Source organism: Octopus bimaculoides, chromosome 6 (assembly GCF_046866305.1).
Source record: "Octopus bimaculoides isolate indiv1 chromosome 6, ASM4686630v1, whole genome shotgun sequence".
NCBI lineage: Eukaryota > Metazoa > Mollusca > Cephalopoda > Octopoda > Octopodidae > Octopus > Octopus bimaculoides.
This window is the reverse complement of record NC_142933.1, coordinates 115,101,631-115,123,423: the sequence shown is the minus strand read 5'-3', so window position 1 is coordinate 115,123,423 and position 21,793 is coordinate 115,101,631. Positions and strand designations below refer to the sequence as shown.

At 35.5% G+C, this 21,793-nt stretch overlaps 2 protein-coding genes across 4 annotated transcripts in view; one reads left to right on the top strand and one right to left on the bottom strand.

The window, feature by feature from the left end:
- LOC106879176 (beta-keto L-gulonate decarboxylase) overlaps window positions 1-21,793 on the bottom strand; it is a 129,583-nt gene that overhangs the window by 101,464 nt on the left and 6,326 nt on the right. The window lies entirely within an intron of this gene.
- On the top strand, window positions 1,677-20,473 carry LOC106880272 (synaptosomal-associated protein 29). Of its 3 annotated transcripts, none has more exons than XR_016242405.1 (4): window positions 1,677-2,268; window positions 13,530-13,932; window positions 15,548-16,954; window positions 17,121-20,473. XR_016242405.1 is itself a non-coding variant. In XM_014930145.3 (3 exons), exons 1-3 carry the CDS (start codon window positions 2,041-2,043, stop codon window positions 15,712-15,714), a joined length of 798 nt encoding a protein of 265 aa, XP_014785631.1. In that variant the 5' UTR covers window positions 1,843-2,040; the 3' UTR covers window positions 15,715-20,473. The 3 variants fall into 3 exon arrangements, 1 of the variants encoding a protein (XP_014785631.1); XR_016242406.1 differs by having other exon boundaries at window positions 1,843-2,268; window positions 15,548-16,803; window positions 19,500-20,473; XM_014930145.3 differs by having other exon boundaries at window positions 1,843-2,268; window positions 15,548-20,473.

Here is a 21,793-nt window from a genome sequence, read left to right as displayed (position 1 = left end):
ACAAATGTATTAGTTTAACGCTCAGGAAGTGAGAAAGTCTTTTACATTTCGAGCCTACACCCTTTGACAGAAAGGAACACAGAAAGAAACAGAGAGAGAAAATAAAAAAAGGTTTAGTGGCTAGCGATCTACCATGGCGAATGCCGGACAGAGGGGTCACACAGGAGAGCTAGGAAGAAGGGGAGATAATAAAGTAGTCATGATCTCAAAACGGAGGTGCACGTATGTGTGGATGTAAGATTGTGTATGTGTGTGTGGAAGGGGGCTGATGACATTGACATGTGCATGTGTCCATGTGTAGGTGTGTGGATGATGGTGTAGGTGCTGGGAAGTGGTCAGTGCTAGTGTGTGCGGGGTGATGTGATGTGGTGTGGTGTGGTATGGTGGTGTTGGGGTATGGGGGAAGCGAGAATGGAGGAGCAAGGGTGGGATCCAAGGGGTGGGGTGGGATGGGATGTATAGGGATGGTGGGGTTGGAATGTGTAAGGGTGGGGTAATGAGGGAGGGGGTGACGATGAAGGGAGAGGGTGGAAGGGAGGTGGGTAGGAGTGAAGAGAGGAAGTAGGTGCCAGAGCAAGAGTGGAGAGGTGGGTGGGAGGAAGTAGGTGTGAGAGGAAGAGAGGAGAGAGGAGGAGGGTTAGATTAAGAGGGGAGGAGAGTTGAGCCCATACAGCCCCTCCTGGTGAGGGATCATCATGTATAGACTCTTGATGTCAAGAGTGAAGAGAAGTTTATAGGGGCCAGGAGGGAAGGAGAAAGAGTTGAACAGATGAAGAGCATGGTTGGTGTCATGGATTTGAGAGAGGAGGGAAGCCACTTGGGGGGCAAGGACATGGTCAAGATATCTGGAGATGAGTTCGTTGGGACAGTTGCAAGCAGAAACGATGGGGCGGCCAGGGTTGTTAGGTTTGTGGATTTTGGGGAGGAAGTAAATTGTGGGAGTGCAGACAATGAGGTTAGAAGCAGTGGGGAAGAGATGGGAGGAGGAGATGAGGTCAGGGATAGTGGAGGACACAGTCTGTTGGCAGCTGGGTGTGGGGTTGGAGGAAAGAGGGCAGTAGAAGGTGTCTTGAAGTTGGCAGAGAGCTTCCGCCTTATAGAGGCCCGCATGCCACACCACCATGGCTCCACCCTTGTCAGCTGGCGGTTTTATGATGATGTCCATGCGGCGTTGGAGACATTGAAGTGCCGAGAGTTCGGCTAGGGAGATGTTTAGATGTCGGGGATGCTAGGAAAAGTCAAACCGGTCCACAGCACGCAGGCAGGCGCCCACAAAAAGATAAGATCGGCTGCTTGGAACTGGCCACATAAATAGCACCTACTACACTCTTGGAGTGGTTGGCATTAGGAAGGGCATCCAGCTGTAGAAAAATTGCCAGATCAGATTGGAGCCTGATGCAGCCGCTCGTTCTCCAGACCTCAGTCACACCGTCCAACTCCATGCCACCATGGAAAAGGGACGTTAAATGATGATGATGATGATGAAGGAAAATAGGACAAAGTAGAAAATGCAAAAATAATTTTTTGAAGAATATTTTAGTGCTGGTTTCAGTCTGCATGAAAGACAATTAAATTGTGGAAAAATTAAATTAAATGTTTTAAAAATATTTCCATGTTTTTCAAATACATGGTACATTTTCCTTTTTTCTGTTTTTCTCTCTTTTTTACTTTTGTGAAGGCTCAGCAGATAGGTAGTGTTTGAAGGAATATTAAATATTCCTTCAGACCTGCTACTACCTATTTTCTTTATACATATCAATTCGTGTGTTACTTTTCAACCTTCTACACACACACACACAGCCCGGATAATTATTTATTAATAAACGACATTGCATTGATATTGTACTTATTCTCTTATCAACAACAGGACGAACATTTGAATAAAACCAATATGGATTACATAAGAGTATTTAATGGGACAAGTAAAACAAACAAAAAAATTAAAATTCTGTTGAAGGGAGATAACAGATATTCTCTATAAATGTGAGTAACGAAAGGGTGATGTCAACAAGTCAATATTGGCAAGTTGTTATTTCTTAAATGATGGCCAATAAATCGAATCCGTTTTTCGATGATGACGAACTCGATGCCGAATTTTTAAAAGGTTCCAGGCACCCAAACAGAAACCAGTTTGGATATGACAATGATGAAAGCCCACACCAACTGTTATCGAAAGTAGAAGAATCAGAAATTAGACAACTTGAAAGTACTCGAAATGCTTTAGCATCCATTTATGATTCTGAACAAATGGGAATCGCCACTGCTGAAGTGAGTTTATTACCTCAGTAATTTTACGTGTTTATTCTTTCAGTTGCGCTCACCTTAGATGATAAAATAGATTCTGATACATTGATTTTTTTTCTAGGAATCGAAAAATTACCCCTACTTGACAAGGTTCGTACATTTGTCATAAACATGTCTTCGAAACGAGAAGTATAAAACAATTCTGAAATCCGGTCAGGACTAAACAAAATTTTATGTAAACAGCTAAACATTTTAATTATAAATCCATACTTGTTTAATTTACAAATATTATGACAGATATGTTATTTTGACAACTTTTTTGTCCAGCGTATGTTATTTCTCATTACATCAGTTGTTTCTTGATTCGGTGATATGTAGTAACATGCAACTAAGCAATAGTGGAATTTCTTCCGGCTGTTCACGTTCTGTGTTTAAATTCCGCCGATGACTTAACTTTTTGATGTTTTAGAGATCGATAAATTAGGTACCAATCGAGCACTGAAATTGATGTAATCAACGAACCTCCTCCATCAAAAACCGTTAATCTTGTGTTATTTTAGGTTAAACAACTATTATTTTATGCAGGTGGAGGTGTCAAAAGAAACCTTATTTAGGCGATCTTGAAGTATAACGTACCATTTATTTTGTCAAACTTTAATGGTTACTATTTTACCTCACGAGATATTTTCGAAAAATAATAGTCGATTGTCCATATAATTGAACCCTCCCAGTGCTGATACCTGGAAATGGTTTCATTTGCACACACATAACTGACAAACAAATCGACTATTATGTTTTTAAATTTAATTTAGTAGGGATTCATCGGCTCAATATTTTTAATATCCGGAGAATATTTCTTATTTTTTACACACACACACACGCAAAGTTGTATTAATTAATCTATTAGCAGTTGACTTGTTTTAATCAAATGACTTATGTAACAAGAAGCCAAAAAAAAAACTTGTTTGAACCACCCTATGTAATATTAGGACTGGGGTCAAGTGATAGTATTGTTTATATTCTTAGCACTTTAATAGGCCAGACATTTTAAAATGTCATTGTTTACAACATACTGTTCTACTTACTATTAATTAATTAGATTGATAGTGTCAAACAACCTTATCTCTACCCTTCTATATCGTTTACATCAATGTTCCAGTTTCTTCTGAAAATAATGCATTAAAAAAGACGATAACGTTGACAACTCGACTAATTAATTGCATTACATATTTAGCATAATTTGGAGATCATTTTCTTTTTCCTTTTTATCATTATTAAAAGAAAAAGAACTCTTCTTATATATAATATTGACCCTCACTAATTCGGTAAATGTAGTGTTAGAATAAGGAGTTTGTCGGATCAATAGCGACCACTTCATCATATCTTTAAAATACCCAGTAAAGGGGAAAGAAACGTTAAATAAAAAGAAGGGAAATTTTTAATGAAAAACTAGTAAAATGCAGGATACAGATTCAGTAATTCTGCTGACATAGGGCTTACATACTTAAAAACAGGAACTTACAACTAACTAGTTTATATATCACGATGTGAAAGCTGTCAATTCGTTCATCTTATTCATTTGAAAATATAACTGAAACGCCAGGAACTGATGATGAAACCAGTTTTGGATGTTTCTTATTATTCATTGTCTTCTTAATACACATCTTTGATGTGCTGTTAGCAAAGAACTAGAGCAATTCTTTTGTTTCTATATATCATACAATGTCAGAGAGCCAATGTGTAGTTCACATAAGCTTCTCACAATCAGCTGTTCTTTTCAAAAGTTCATGTTTTTCTCTGATGGACACAATGGATAGTGTTTGTGTGTTTACACAAGAAGCAGATATGCATTTGAACCATGTTTAGAGCTAAATGTGACCCAATTATAATAATGAATTCTTATAAAGGCACAAGGGTAAGAACTGTCAATCCTGTTACTCCTACTTCCAAGACTTAGCTGAAACATATTTCATCCATCCTAAAAGATGAAATGTAATGTCAGTCTAGCTGGGATTTGAGCTCAAAACAAAGATTGTAACAAAATACTACAAAGCACTTTGGCCACTGGTCTAACAATTCTGTCAATCCACTATGGGTTATAACAGGCCTAGCTAACTTGAATTTCATTGCGGGCCACTTTAATTGCAGAAAGTTTTTTGAGGGCCACTTGTATACTGACAGAATTGAAAGCATTTTGCTTTCTCATGTTATTATTACAATAATGATTGTTGATTAAACGTGAAATATTATCATTGCAAAAACAGAAGTATCTTTCTTTTTTTACTTTTCATTGTAATCTTTAATTTTTGATGAAATTTTAAAAATGTTTAAATAAACCCATTTCAAGAAAGCATCAAGCAGGCCACAAGATAAAAGTCTGCAGGCTGCATGCAGCCTGTGGGCCTCAGGTTGGCCAGCCTTGGGTTATAATAATATATGCAGAAAAACCCAGTAGAAATGATTTTCCTGTGTTTACAAGTTTGCTCCAAAAACACATTTGTGATAATTGAATACATACATACATACAGCAAGCAAGCAATTGGACTAGGCTCCCTGTTTGTTTGACAATCACTTTGCAATGCATATTGCATGCATTTTATCATAGCACCAGCACTTGATAAATTGCCTTGTCTTTAGCAACACTAAAATATTCTTTCTTCTCTACATTTGTGCTTGTTTATTCAAGGAAGTATATCCTCCTAGAGAGTGAATAGGAATGTGCAGACTACAGCAAGAGTGTAGTACAAGGGAATAGAGATAGGTGATAGAGAATACACTATTGGAAAAGACAGTGATAACTTATCACTGATAAGCAACAACAAGATGGTTGCTGGTAAGCTGAGCCATGGAGTCGGTACATTAAAAACTTTGACTCATTATTTTATTGTTGGAACTCCCAGTTTCAACTCTTCTTGTAATTAAAATATAAAAGAAATAAGCTATAAAAGAAAATCAGGAATATCTTTGCTTATCACTTCAAAAATCTGAAGTACATCAAAGGTGAAACTAAAACACTAAACACTCAAAGTAACTTAAGAAATGACTAATTTAAAAGAAACAAACGTGTTCAGATACATAGCCTTCTCTTTTTGAGATGAAAGCTTTGTCTTAATGTAAAATTTAAATAAATGTAACATGAAAGATTACATTAAATGAAATAAAAATTATATCATGAAGATAGAAAACATCTTTTCAAATTGAATAAACAAACATATCTATAGAATAGAGGTTAAATAAAATGACTGGAGCCAAAGCTGGTACATTTGTACTGATTCCAGTCCAACAATTTAATAATTACTTCTGACTCTGACTCCTCTGGCCTATTGGTAAGGAGATTAAATAGAAAGGCAGCACAAATGGTATGGTGGTTGAGGGGGCAGTGAGTGAAAGGAGGGAAGTGGTGGTGGAAGAGGGAGTAATGGCGGTGAGAGAGTGTGTTGGTTATTAATAAAAAAAGGATGTTGGTAAGTGAGTAATTGGATATGAGCCAGTTCAGTGTTATCCCTCATTATAGAAACAATAGGAGAAAAGTGGAGTAATTAAACAGTGATGATATATTGATAGTTAAATACAGACAGATCCACATCCTAACATTCATCATCAACATTTTGTGTTCATTTTGCCATGCATGTGTAGGTAGATCTTCTCAAGCACCACATGTTGCCACATGTCTTAGTTTTTTGTCATTTCCTTCACAAGATTCAGTCTCTTGAGAGCAGTCTTTGCCAGTTTATCCTGTCTTCCTTGGTCTCCTTCTGTAACAGCTCCCATCATTTGGAACACTTGAACTTACTTTGTTCAACCGATATCTTTGATAGGCATTACATGCTCATGCAAACACAGTTTTCTCACTTCCTGTGTTTCTAAGTGGTGAAAATAACTAACAACAACCTCCTCCAACACTTTCAATCTTTCTCCCTTCTTAGTGACCACTAGTATGATTTTTTTAAAAACCAAATCTCCTGGAGACCTATTTTCATGTTATTCACCAGTGAGCTCTCATCAACAACAAACTGGTAAAAAGTATTGCTTCATTCAACATCTGCAAGGCTTTTAATTGTGTTTGGCATGAGAATTTTTTTTATAAAAACGCCTGCTTGTGGATTCTCTCTGTTTCTCATCTGGATTCACGTCAGCACACACTATTGCAGTGTGTGCTGATCTTTCTGTGATTTTCACTCTATCCTCTCCAATCTACTTACCAGCACTACCAATATTACTCTCTTCTATGCATTCAAAACTTTCTATTCCCTAAACTCCTAACCCTAACCCTAACCCCATGATTAGTGACTTTAATAATTCCCCAGTGAGTTCATCCCCACTTTGTTTCCTTCAGTAGTGTGAAGAGACAATCTTTACACAGGAAGAAAACATGGCACCCACTTTCAACAAACTTGACAGGAACAGAAGCAGAATCTTCAAGGTTGCTACAAATGCTTGGTCTCACCATCACTGAGGATTTCTCCTGATGAATATGGATATCTCACCATCACAAAAAACGGCATTCCTTTTCAGAGCCAGAACAAATATTCACCCTATAATAAGCTCAGGTGCAACGCGAAAGTGCCCTGTTCTTTCGTCTGGAACAGTGCTACTATTATTCACATAGATATCAGAGACTTCATGAAATCATTCATTAACATTCTCTAACCTCTGCTTCATAGATGTGCTGTCTCATCCTTTTATCTTTTCCACTGAACTACAATGGTGTCTACTCTTCAGAGCTGGCTGGTTTCGTGCCACCTCCCAATTCACTTCCTTTCTTCTCTCATATTATGTGACCCTGCACCAAGCCCCACATTAACCTTGACACTTATCCTCAGGAATTCCCTTCCTTGCACATCTTTCCTGCGTTAGGCGGCTTTGTAAATGCTGAGAAGGAACATAAACTGTATCAGTTTCCTCAGCCACAAGAAAACCTGTGTAGATCATGGGAATAACCCCTTCCTCCAGACCACGTGAAATCATAATTGTGGCTAGAGCACCCATGCCAGTGACAAGTAAAAGGCACCCAGTACACTTTGAGGAGTGGTTGGCATTAGAAAGGGCACCCAACCATAGAAACAAAGCCAAAATGGACCAGCACCCAGTTCCAGTCAAACTGTCTTACCCAGGCTAGCATGGAAAACAGAAGCTAAATAATGATGATGGTGATTAGGTTTCATATCATCTACGGAAAACATTACATTTGTTGTAAATGTCATTAAACAACTGGGAGTTACTGACTCTAATGTATGAAATAAAATCAAAAGAATTTTGCTTCCTGGGAAGTACTATCCACTTCTACATTAGAATCTGAGTTTCAGAGAATGCAACAGTTGTTTGTAATTACCTCTGCTCCATAATAAATCATCCCATTACTCCATCTCTTTAGTTCTTTTCCTAGAACCACCAATGAGGATTGTTGAGGCAACCCTTATATGGAAACTCAATTTGCTAGATTGGATAATATAATCTGCAGTTATCTAGAAAATACGACAGGATTGTCACACTTGTTGGGGTTAAACAACATACTGTCACAATGAATATAATCACAAAGTATCTGTATATGACTTTGGTGAAAGCTTTGGGGATTTACCATTAAATATAATTGGTTTTGATGAGCCAACAAAATAATATCTATGTGGTTAGCTGACCTACTAGAAATAGCAGCCAATTCTCTTTTAAGCTGTTTTGTATTATTAAAAAAAAAAAAACGATACATTAGATTATGTTTTAAAAAAATGGGATGGTCACAGCTGACTACAGTAAAGAACAAGGAGGCTATTGTTATGCTGTAATCTTGCCTCTTCAGGAGTCAGTAAATCAGAACTCCCAACTAATATTAATCTATTCCCTCTGAACTGTCAATAATTTCTGCTCTTTATTGATGGGACTAATTCAAATATCCATTTGTAATAGACTTTAAAGAGTAACTGACATTTATTGAATTAATATAGTCTGTAGCAGTACTGAATTGATATATTCTGTGACAGTATCATGTTGATCATCAGATACTTATAGAGTTTTCTGGAGTATTTTACCAACCATATTCTACCAATCTTAAAATGAGAACATGAATGTTGAAAACAGTTGCAGAAATTCCAGATCATTTTGGCAATGAGTACAGAGATCAAACAACGAGAAATGACTCTAAAAATAATTGAAAAAGTGGCACTGTCATAGTATTAGCTGTCAGAAGTGAAAGTAGAACTGACAAGGAACGTTACTGCTGGTTTGAGTTGATTCTTTGGCTACTGACTGACCGGAGCTATCTATCTGTCTGTCTGTCTGCCTATCTCACTATCTATATATATCTATCTATCTATCTATCTATCACTCGTTCACCTCTGTTTGTGTCCGTAAAATTTATCAAATTAGAAAACGCAAATTTAATATAAAAATATATTTTCTGAAATTAGAAATTATTTAAGATATAAAAATATAATTTTCAATAGAGAGAATTTATCAAAATAGAAAACAAATGAAGTTTGAAGTTTAAAAATAATAGGATCGACCACTCACGACTAGCTAGCGCGGACGCGCAACTGCGCGTTCGGGACCACTCTGCTTTAGTAGTACCCTTATACTCTGTGTGTTTTCAAACGCATGGATATAGGTGTCAAATTTGTTCCAATAACTTTCGAGTGATAGATAGAGAGAGAGAGACAGACAGACAGATAGCTCGCTCCGGCCAGTTATGGTATTAGCTGTCAGTAGCCAAAGAATCAACTCAAACCAGCAGTAACGTTCTTTGTCAGATTTTTCTACTTTCACTTCTGACAGCTAATACCATGACAGTGCCGAAAAAGTAGATCTGCAACTTAGGGCTGACTTGTGTTGGTCAGGTCTCAAAGCATCTCACTGCTTACTGCAGTCCTTCTTCATCACCTGGCACATATAGCAACACAGAAAAACTAACTCTGGTGTAGTGTATCATCATTTTTAGCATGGTTTTTATAACTGGATACCCTTCTTATCACCAAACCACTTTACATTATGGACTGGGTACATTTTATTGTGTCAGTAGCATACGGGATTTTGTCCCCAATAAGAATAGACTGCTTTACCTTATGCTGTCTTGCATGTGTGTGTGTGTTTGTGTAAGAGAGAGAGTATATTTTGTATGTATATACATATATAAATTAGTTGAAAGACTAATGTGGTTGCTGTTTAGGTTGAATATTCCTTGGTTAATATGAGCAAGGGAGCAAAGGATTGGAGAGAATGCTTAGAAAGCTAGTGATTATAGCAAGTCTGAGTTAATCCTTGCTAATCAGCCAGATGGACGTCTTTTGCATGCTGACTAAACTATTTGTGTATATTCAACAGCAGAATCCCAGATCTGTACACTAATGTAGGTTGTACTTGAGATTTATAGGAGGTCAGCAACAGGACTGAAGTATTATCAGGTCCTAAAGAGAAAAGTCTTTGGAATGTAAAAGATCATCAGAAATCACGAAGCCTAGTATTTGTAGTAAGTGGATGGTATCAATGTGCAGAAGATGAATCCATGAAGGATGATATCATGTGCATAGAAATTTGTGTGTGTGTGTATTGTTGGTAGTAGGTTGTTAGTGTATAGAAAGATGAATGTGGGGTGCATAACTAAACTTTGTGGTAGACCAGAGTTCATAGTATGGGTCTTAGAGCTATTTTCAATCAAAGAGATAACACTATCATTTTTGAGATGGTGGAAGTGAAAGCTGTAGCTGATAGGACTGGAGAAGTTGTGTATTTTTTGTGCATTTCCAAATATTGGAATATATTCCTGAAGAGAGAGAAATTGAAGAGTTTATCAAGGATAGAAGCTGCACTAGAGCGTATCACTTGAAGGTCATGGAAAGGATGCTGTCAGGATTGGTAACTTTGTGTCGGTGTGATTAGATGAGTTTGTAGAATGTGTGCAGTGTGAAATTAGAGGTTTTGTCGGTGATACTGCTACTGAGCCATCTTAGTTGAGGAATGGTGGTTAGGAGGATTTTACAAAGCTGGTAAAGGACTTTTTGGCAAGGAACAAGGACTGGCTGTAGTTTGAAAGGTAAGAAGGCTTGCAGACCATGTGATACACAAAAGAATTGTTTGCTTTTCTGTTCCTAGTTTTGTAGTTGATGGTGGTATATTTAGCAGCAGCAGTGGTGGTTGTGGTGGTAGGTGGCTGGTTGCCTCCCAGAAGATATAAGCAGTGGCCTTTTCTTGCATTGTTCAGCATAGCAGCAGGAAAACTACTTGTAGAGTTTTAATAATGTGTGTGTGGAATATGAAAGAACATGCTTAGGAGGATGGATTCAATCACTGGTTTAGCTATCTCAGATTGATTGTAGCTGATAGACACTGGGAATAATAGACATAAAATTGGCAGAGCTCCATCAATTAGCTGGTTTGAAATTTCCGTAATTCTTTATAATTAATTTCAATCAATTTATTTTTCATTCCATTTTAAATCAGAATAAGAACCTACCTATTAAGTATGGAATATTTGGTATTTTTCCATGCAAGAATTATTTAGATATTTTGAATTCTATCAAATGCATAAAAATGTGGGAAGCCCATCAAGATTAAACTTTAATTAGGTTTTCAGTATTACCAATTTTGAAAGGAACAGTGATGCTGTTGTTCATACTTTTATCATTCTGTGCTTGACTGGAAAGATTGTAGTGACTGCATATATGAAAATTGTAGAGGATTTTTGTGGGACTACTAGAGTAATGAAGTTATACCTTATACAGTAATCCTAATCATAATTTTATGTCTGCTTTTTTTATATTGGTTGGTATGGGTTGGAGAATATATTTCAGTGCAGTGTTTTACCACTAGTGGTCCTTTGTAATTTCCATTGGAAGGCCCAGAGTATACTAATTGTTTGCACATCTGTTTTCTTCTTCCATTGGCTCCTTCTACATGCAACATCATTTGACACTTTTTCACTTAACTATCATTCTTCATACACATTGCATATCCCTTTTTCCACCACAGTATTCTCTTTTGCTCGTTGCAACTGATTCCTTTAATGCCCAGTATTTTCTCTATACAAGTGAGATGGGGTCTTCTGACCCATCTAGAAGAGTTGTAAAGCCAAATAAGAATTGACCCAGACAGAAGAGTTGTCAATCTGAATAAGATTTGACCCAGACAGAAGAGTTGTCAATTTGGATAAGAATTGACCCAGACTGGTATGTTTAACTCATACTAGCTTGGAAGACAGATGTAAAGCAATGAGGATTATCTGAGCTACATTATTATTTTTTTTTTGCTTTCAAAACCTTTTGGAAACATTTTCAAAGCATCTTGACCTCACTTCTTTAACCTATTGTTTAATTCATTAGACTGCAGCTATTGTGGCGCATAGCCTATAAGGGTTTAGTCAAATAAATTGACTGAAGTAGTTTTTTTTTTTTAAGTCTTGTACTTATTTTGTCAGTCCCTTTTGCCAAACTGCTAAATTACAGGGACATAAACAGACCAACAGCAGTTGTGGTGGGAGACAAACGCAAAGACATACACATATAATGGGCATGCACAGAGTTTCTGGATACCAAATGCACTTACAAAGTGCCATAGCAGAAGACACTTGCCCAAGTTGTTGCATAGTAGGACTGAACACCAAAAGAAACAAAATTTGTAAAATAAAGGTTTAAGTTGTACATAACAAGGTGCACTACAACAGTAAATATCCATAACACACCCTTTTAAAACAACCATAAATCTATATGCTATTATTAATCTCATCTTTAGAAATAAAGTGGTTTTCTATATTTACATCTACATAACAGTAAGCTAGCAGAATCGTTAGCATACCAGGCAAAATGCTTAGCAACATTACATCCTTTTGGGGTCAATAGAATTAGTACCAGGTGAACACTAGAGCTAATGAAATTGACTTAGTTCCTTCCCCAAAATTGCTGGCCTTGTGCCAAAATTTGAGACATCTAGACATTTTGATTGGTTTGATCTTCAATTGTAATCAGGTGTCTTTGTTCTGGATGTATACACAGTAGTCGATTGGATTTTGTCATTGCCAGTGCTGGTGGCATGTAAAAAGCACCATTTGAGTGTGATTGATGCCAGTACCACCTGACTGGCCCTCGTGCCGGTGGCATGTAAAAAGCACCCACTACACTTGGAGTGGTTGGCGTTAGGAAGGGCATCTAGCTGTCAAAACCATACCAGATCAGATTAGAGCCTGGTGCAGCCTTCCGGCTTGCCAGTTCTCAGTCAAATGGTCCAATCCATGCCAGCATGGAAAGCGAATGTTAAACAATGATGATGATGATGATGATGAGGTAATATTAAGACACCTGATGACATATCAAACCAGTTGAAATATAGCTGGCAGAATCATTAGCATGCCAGACAAAATGCATATCAGCATTTCTTGTAGCTTTACATTCTGAGTTCAAATATCAGCAAGGTTGACCTTGCTTTTCATCCTTTCAGGATCAATAAAATAAGTACTAGTTGAGTGCTGCGGTTGATGTAACTGATCAGCCCCCTCCTTTAAAATTTCAAGCCTTGTACCTATTAGTAGACAGAAATATTGGAAACATCTTACAGGTCTAGATATAAAGGTTATAGTTTGAAAAATTATAACCTAATTAATGACTCCTCTTAAACATCTATAATAGTAATAAATGTGAAATTCTATCTGCCTGTCCATCCAGGACCCCTTTATCTCAGTCTCCATTTGCTCTACATAGACATATTATACCTTTTTGAAATTAGGATGATCCTGGGATTGAAAATCTGCCTTTCATTTGGTTCTTGAACATCCAGCATTAAGATCAGGTCTGGATGAGGATTTGGTAATGCTAACAGCTGAAAATTCAAATTTTAAAAGAGCTCCCAAAATTTGTGAACTTAAAAGTTTTCATTTAAACTGAATTTAAAACAATACCACATTGGTAGGGTACCAATAGGGGCTTTATTATTATTGCACTGTTTAAGACAGTGAGCTGGCAGAATCGTTAGCATGCAAGGCGAAATGCTTAGCCATATTTCGCTTGCCGCTACTTTCTGAGTTCAAATTCTGCCGAGGTTGACCTTGCCTGTCATCCTTTCAGGGTTGATAAATTAAGTACCAGTGAAACACTGGGGTCAATGTAAGCAACTAGTCCCCTCCCACAAATTTCAGGCCTTATGTCTTTTGTAGAAAGAATTACTATTGCTCTGTTTAGCTTTGGGTCATAGGCCCAATTAGCCCTTTGCAGGAGCTAGCATAAGAGTCCACACCAAGTGCGACTTTTAAGCTAGTTTAACATAATTTGAAAGTTATGATTAATAAGTGAATGTTTATTTTTATTATTCAGGAATTACTTCATCAAGGTGAACAACTGGACAATATAGAAAGGAAAACAGATTCAATGTCTGTAACCTTGACAGCATCTCAGAAACATATAAATAATATCAAAAGTGTGTTTGGTGGCATTAAAAATTGGTGGAATCGTGGATCAGACAAGAAACTTAGTGAAACAGATTCCCCACCTTCACGTAATAGCCAGCTGAAAGAGGCAGTGAACAGTGCAGAAAAGATACCACGACCAGTTGGAGGAACTCACCGAAAACAAGAACTAAATGATATGTACACTGATGGGCCTGTTGATTTAGATAGGAAGTTTTTGGCTGGAAGTCGTATGGCTGATAGCCAGATGCCTGATCAATCACGTCATATAACAAATAGTCAACATGAAACAAAGATGAATGAAAACTTAGGTATGTATACTGTTAGTTCCAAACATACCATTTTATTTTAGTGTTTAATCATCATTGTCATTTAATGTCAATTTTCTATGCTTGCATAAGTTGGACAGTTTGACAGGAGCTGGTTACACAGAAAACTGCCAGGCTTTAGAAAGGTGTCAAATGTGTCCTCTTTATATTGTCTTCCTGTTTGCATTAGTCCATATAGATAGTATTTATGTTTATTGTTTGGTTGAGTTCCTACTCCTATCTTGTCTTTATTATTGAGGGCATTTAAAAGTTGATATAGAAAATAAAAATTGTAGGCATTGGAGGCTTTCTGGTTAAAGAATGAATGGTTATAGAGTTACAGGTAATTGTTTTAATATGGGTAATATCATTTACATTTTTGTGCATTTAGTGTTGCAGATGAAACAAACAGTATTTTTGATAAGAAATACATTGACACTTTCATTGTAGTACTATGGAAGAAATAATCTTAGTGATAGCAAAAGCTGGATTGCTAAATGAAGTAGGATTGTGTTGAGAATTGCTCACAGTACTCCTATTAAAATAAAGAATAAGACATATAACAATAATAAAATAGAATCTAAAGACAGTAAAATCTCTAGCAGGTATAATAATAGAAAGGATAAAAATGAGAAGAATGGAGCCTATTCTAATAATAACATAAATACCGGTAATGAGACCATAATTAATTATCAAACTAAGGGTTCCAGAAGTAGTAGAGGGACTGATAGGATCTGCTTTCATGAAACATAGGAATACTAAGAATAATAATGTTGTCTGGTATAACATTCCTTTCAATTGTGCAATCTCTACCAATGTATATAATAGGTTTATGGCGATTTTGGAGAAAAACTTCCCAGCTTCACATAAGTATAGCAAACTCTTCTCCCATAGGAGAATCAGAATCTCATATTCCACCCCTCAAAATACAGGTACAATTATAGCCCACTTGAACATAAAAAATATAAACTTAGCCTGTGAGATTGATAATAATAATGATAATAGTAGTATAACCCCTAATAATAGTAGATATGTAAGAATCCAAAACAATAGGACTAATATAAATAAAGGTAATAGTACGTATGATAACTCAAGCAATAATGACTTAACATTTGATAATATTGCAATGAATTTGAGCGATACCTCTAATGGTGACACTGTAAATGTTAATGATAGTGGAAGTAATGATAATAATAATATCTGCAGCTGCAATTGTAGAGAAGGATCCCAGTGCCCATTATTGGGTTGGTGTTTAGCTGAAAACGTCATATATAAATGTACAATAATGACGGAAACTAATAACTTCATTTACATTGCGTGCAATGAAAAAATGCCTTGATAACAATTTTTCATCTTTTAGACGTAGGCATAAAGCTAACAGTACCTCATTATCTATGGAAATCTAGGAACTCAAGGATAGTAATAGTGAATTTAGCCTGAAATGGGATATAGTCCATAGAGCTGAGCCATACAAAAATTGCAATTTTATTGTTGAAAATGCACCTAAATTTCAAAAACTTTGAAGATTTTAACTAGTATGTTGTTTTATATATACTCCTTCTAGTCACTGTAGCAGTGTTGTTAATTTATTTAAAATTTGTTAATATTTTAATTTCAGATTTGATGTCCACTGGCCTGTCTCGATTAAAAGGTCTTGCTTCAGAACTAGGTAATGAAATAGAAGAACAAAATCTTCAGTTGGATCGCATTAACACAAAAGTCGAGGGAGTTGATTCTTTAATTCAGGGTCAAGAGAAACAGTTACGAAGAATCTTGAGGAAATAAGAATTTAAAAAACAGTCACCCAAATAAAATAATGAACACATCTTCAGAATTAAGTTGTTGACTTACTCCAGAAAAAAACCCCAAAAAACAAACAAGAAACAAACCTTTTTGATATTTCAATTAACACATTTAACAAATACAAAATTAATTAATGTTTTCTAATTAAGATGTAAAAATTTAAATATTGCAAATATAATTTTTTGTTTTGTTTTGTTTTTTTAATTACTATCTTTGTTTGTTGTCTTGCAACATACCAATTCTTCTCAGTCTTGCTTGTTTTTAGTTTTGGTTGTGCTCTCTCTCTCTCTCTCTCGCACACACACACACACATGTACATTCAAATTCTGTTAAAATTTACCATTCTTCTTTCTTTCATATTATTTTTAAAATTGAATTAAACAGACTCCAGTTGTGTTAACAGTCAGACATCATATCTATGTTGTTAAACTATCATACCAGAACATTTACTCAATATTATTTCTGTTTATGTAACTTGAAATACATACTAAAGGTGACAACAAAATTCTATCTTGGATTTATAATCAAAGCATTTTGTCAGTATTGTGCAAAATGTTTGAGAAACAAAGAATTCTTTTTTTTTTTTTTTTTTTTGAGATAGTCTTTTAGCTTCCTCAATTTTTTTTTTTTTTTCTATCTAATTTTATTTTGTATCATTCAACTACAGAATTCATATGAAGACTCTCCTTGATTCCAGTTATTTTATTTCTTGACTATGCTTTTTTGTTTGTTAATTATTTTGTTATCTCATGGAGATGATGTTCTAAATAACATAAGAAATTTTCAAGGAACTAAGTTTTCCTTTTAAATTTTTTTCCCCTCTTCAGCTATGAGGTAAATTTCAGTTCATTGAAAACTTTTTTGCAAGCATCATTTAGTACATCAACATCTATCTGAGTTACTTAAATTTATGTTGTTGGCCCAACTGAAATAGTTTCTTTTGTTCATCTTTGGTACTTTGTTGTCTGATGTTTGTAAGCTGTTGTTATTTTACAAAAATAATAATATAATATACTAGTTATCATCATCATCATCATCATCGTTTAACGTCCGCTTTCCATGCTAGCATGGGTTGGACGATTTGACTGAGGACTGGTGAAACCGGATGGCAACACCAGGCTCCAGTCTGATTTGGCAGAGTTTCTACAGCTGGATGCCCTTCCTAACACCAACCACTCAGAGAGCGTAGTGGGTGCTTTTACGTGTCACCCGCACGAAAACGGCCACGCTCGAAATGGTGTCTTTTATGTGCCACCCGCACAAGCCAGTCCAGGGGCACTGGCAACGATCTCGCTCGAAAATCCTACAGGAGCCAGTCAGGCAGTACTGGCAACGGCCACGCTCAAAATGGTGCATCTCATGTGCCACCCGCACAAGAACCAGTCCAGGGGCACTGGCAATGATCTTACTTGGCTTGCCGGGTCTTCTCACGCACAGCACATTTCCAAAGGTCTCGGTCAGTAGTCATCGCCTCGGTGAGGCCCAATGTACGAAGGTCTTGCCTCACCACCTCAGCCCTATTATCTTAAGAAGGATAATCCAATGCAGGAAAAGAATACTGAATGTTGTTATTCAAATTTGTTTTGGTGATCTGTACAGATGTAAAACTAAAACTGTTTACAAATAGTCTTATTATTATATCAGAGTTGGCAGAGTTGTTTAGAGTGTTGTATTTCTTCTGATTCTTTACATGATGAGTTCAAATTCCACCTTATATCCCTTTGGTGTTGATAAAATAAAATATCAGTCCAAGTACTCAAGATGATGATATCAGCTAATCCCCTACCCCCATAACTAGTGGTCTTGTGCCAAAATTAGAAACAGATATCATACAAGAGGTCTTAGTTATTATACCAATGAAATTATTTAATTAACTTATTTAAAAGTTGATCAAAAATAAGAGTGATGAAAAGGAAAAAAAAACAAATTTTTATTGCAAATTTGAAACTATTGATGTGTATGTGTGTGTAGTTTAGACTATCAGGAATTTGGAACATATTGTCATGCAATAATGATAGTATTACTGTACAACTTAACTATTGTCTTCTAGCTGATTTTAATAATATGATTTATAAAAAAAATATGCTTATTGTTTTAATGTGATGAGAATTTGCTATACAAAAAAGAGCATCCAATATCATTTACTTGCTGATGAGTGTCTATAGATAATTAAATCCACCCCACCCTTCTTATATGTACTAATTTATAGACTAAATACATTGGTTTGGCTTCATATTTTACTTATTGTCTGCTAGCTAGTTTAAAAATTTGTGCATTGAGACACAGCTCTTACTTTTTTGATATATTGCATTACAAACAGGCATCCAGTCATAGAAACCATGCCTAAACAGACATTGTAGCTTGACACGTTTGTTAATGTTAGCCTAGACATTGGAGCTTGACACAGTCCTTTGACTTGTCAAATCTTGTCAAACCATCCAACCCATTGATGCTAAACGATGATGAATGTGGGTAGAAAAGATTGATATATGAATTTACATTAGTATCCATTATAGTACATTTATGGTCATTATAGTGGTTTCGCAAAATATTGAACTTGGTCCTTTTTGCTACACTGTAAGTTTTTTTTTTCCTTTTCAAAAAAAAAAAAAAAAAAATGTTAGTAGTTTCCAGGCACTATGTTAATTCTTTGTTAGTATAAGAACAATAATAATATTACTCACATTGTTAATAACATTTTGCAGAGAATTGATCCATTGAGACTTAATTCAAATGTAAACATTTGTTAATGTTACTGTGAATATTGGCAGCCTAGCCTGTAATGCAATTAGAATTACTAATTGCAGTTATTTTGCTTCACTTATTTTATTGATGCCATAGAGGAAAATGTGAAAGTCATTCACATTCACTAATTCCCTTATAAACAGAATGAACTGTAAGGATTCTTTGGTTATTTTTGATAGAATTTAGTTTATATATTTGAGTGCTTTAACTATGATGGCAAAGTGCTGCTATAAAACTCAGTTGCACAAAATATAACTTTAATATACATTAACCCTTTAGCATTCAGATTTTTCTGTCAAATATAATGGTTATTTATTGACACTGTTTTGAATTAATCATGTATTATTTTATACATTTGAGATTTTAATGATATAATTGTATATTTTTAGAATGACATTGTAGGGTGGATCTTGACAGTTTGAACATAAAACAGGTAAAATATTTGGACTGGATATAGCTGGTTTAAATGCTAAAGGGTTAAAATTGGATCAGAAGCCAGTTAATAGTTTAAGCCTTAAAAATTTAGAATCTTTGAATGTGAAATAATTTATTTTTTTTAAGTGTAGAACACGATGTAGATAATGCTATAAGTAATAGCATGTAGATATTTTGAATAGAAAAAGTTTTTCCTTGATATAGTCTACTTCCTGAAATATTTTTGAATTATACAGTTATACTTTAACTTGTTCTTATAAAGACTCATATGATGGAAGAAAGAAATCATTGGGTGTTAGAAAATGCCTCCTGTCTTTCAGTGCTGAATTTTAAGCTCTGAAGCTTGTTTTAACCCCTCCCCTCTTTGAAAAGAGAAAGCTACTTTTGGCTAATCACTAGTAGAACAAACTAGGGCCTATCATAATTGTTGTTTTGTAACTTCATTAATATTTTTCAGAATGTTCCAATGGCATTCACTAGCGTTAGGAAGGGCATCCAGCTGTAGAAACTCTGCCAAATTTAGATTGGAGCCTGGTGTTGCCATCCGGTTTCACCAGTCCTCAGTCAAATCGTCCAACCCATGCTAGCATGGAAAGCGGACGTTAAACGATGATGATGATGATGATGATGATGATATATATATACGAGAAATACTTAGTAGTTTCTATTGTACATGTATTTGCTGAGTCAAACAGCCTAATAAACGTATGGACTTCTGAATATTTTGCTGGAAAAGCTAGCAGACTTACAACATTAACATGTAGTAAAATATGAGGGTAGATGAGCATCACAAAGAAATTGTGCATATTTGTTTTGTAAGATGCTTAAGTTACTAGTATTGGTAAGGTTAGAACTTATGTTACCAATATTTGCACTGATCCAGAAAGGTAGTGTGTTATAAATTTAGCAAATCTGAAATAACTATATTAAGTCTAAATCTGTTTCCTGGTAAGAAGGAAATTTCCAATCCAATGAAAGCATTTTTAAAGGATTGGTTTCTTCACAATACTCACGTTCTAGCATTTCTTTGAAAAACTTCAAAAGAAGCAGGCATTTTGGAAAGAAAAAACAACTATTACACAGCAATCAAAGATCAGAAAATTATTCATCAAATTTTATTAGAATAATGCAGAAATATATATTCATATTTAATACTATATAGATTTGCCAAGAAATTTCTTTTTCAATGATAATCTTTGTTATTTTTTACCCTTTCGTAAAGATTTTCTCCTGCTGGGGGAGACATTGGGCTTCAATGTGGCCTAAGCAAACCAAATTTTTTACCTCAGTCTTCAGTTGAAAACATTTCCTTTACTTTGTTAATGCCATCAATATCACTCACCTCTATTGTCTCTCCTCTTTTATAGCAAAAGCCTTGTGCTTATACCCAAAATTATTACTAAAATGTTTTGTTTTGTTTTTGTTTTTTCTTGTATATTTGATGTATTGAAAACAATTGGGGGGGGGGGGGCTATTTTGATTTTTGTTTAATTTAAAATATTTCAATAAGTTTTTCAGAAATGGATGTATTTTTATTCAATAAAAGAATTAACTGATTCAATTTGACTAATTTGTAACTCTAACTCTTTAGCATTCAGATTACTCTGTCAAATGTAATGCTTTTCAAAGATGCCATTGTATATTTTTAGAATGACATTGTAGAGGAGGTGTGAGATGTTGGATCTAGGCAGTTTGAACATAAAAGCGTCAGAATATTTTGGCTGGATGTACCTGATTTGAATGTTAATGGGTTAACACAGCTGTTTCAATAAAATAGTAAGGATCACATTTCAAGATGTGAAAGCTGACAGGTTACTACTAGAACTCAAATCAAGCAATAGAAGAGAACATATTATAAGCATAGCAAATCCTAAGAGCAAACAGTTGGACCTGACAGCTTGGTGAAATGTCTACCATCTTGTCGAGTTTTAAACAGTTAGGTGGACATACTCAATAACTTTGATTACTTCAAATAATTTTAGTTTATAAGGTCAGATTGACTCTTACTTAATTAAATTTCTGGTTGTGCGTTAAGAAACTTGTTTCCAAACCACAGGGTTCCAGGTTCAGTCCCACTGCATGATACATTGGGCTAGTGTCTCCTGCCACAGCTTCAGGCCAACCAAAGTCTTGTGAAAAGATTTGATAGACAGAAACCAAAAGAAGCCCGTTGTATATATGTGTGCAGACTTTATTTTCAGTTCAGTTGTATTGGCTTTCAATGTGATTCCCAACACAATCTTCACATTCTACAACAGTATCTTTTTGAATGCTGAATTATACACCAACTTGAAACAATATTTGGTTGAATACTTCACTATTTGAGTGCCTCTTTCATCTTTAGCATATCTTACTCTAAAATTATTTTCAAGCTCCAATCATTTCTGTTTAGTTGCAAAAGTGAAAAAAAGCGGAATTATTTTGGTGAAGATCGAAACCATCCAAAAACGAACCTTTCATGTATGGTGAGAAACTTACTAGCACGTAATCATTACTGATTGTGAATGAAGAAAAAAAAAGGTTTATGCTTGAGACGTTATCTTCACAAACATGAGGTCCCGAGTTCGATCCCACTGCATGACATCTTGGTCACATGTCTTGTTCTCAGTCTAGGGTCGACCCAAACATGGTGAATGACAACCCATAGGCCCAAACTGAATGAAAACTCATGAGATTGCAAATGTAATTCAAAGGGGTCAGCCTTGTCACGCTGACTCTGCTTGAGGATTGTGCTAATGGTACAACTGTTTATGGTATACTCTGCCACTTACATTACAATTCTGTGATTAGGTGTTTCCACTGGTGGAACAGAAGGAATACGTATCAAATGAAAAATGGACACACAGAAATGTAGATTTGAAGTGAGCTTTATCACCCGTCC

Coding starts and splice junctions, on each gene's coding strand:
- LOC106880272 (XM_014930145.3), top strand. CDS start 2,041: ATGATGGCCAATAAATCGAATCCGTTTTTCGATGATGACGAACTCGAT. Junction 2,269..13,529: donor TGGGAATCGCCACTGCTGAA/GTGAGTTTATTA, acceptor TTTATTATTCAG/GAATTACTTCATCAAGGTGA. Junction 13,933..15,547: donor AAAGATGAATGAAAACTTAG/GTATGTATACTG, acceptor TTTTAATTTCAG/ATTTGATGTCCACTGGCCTG.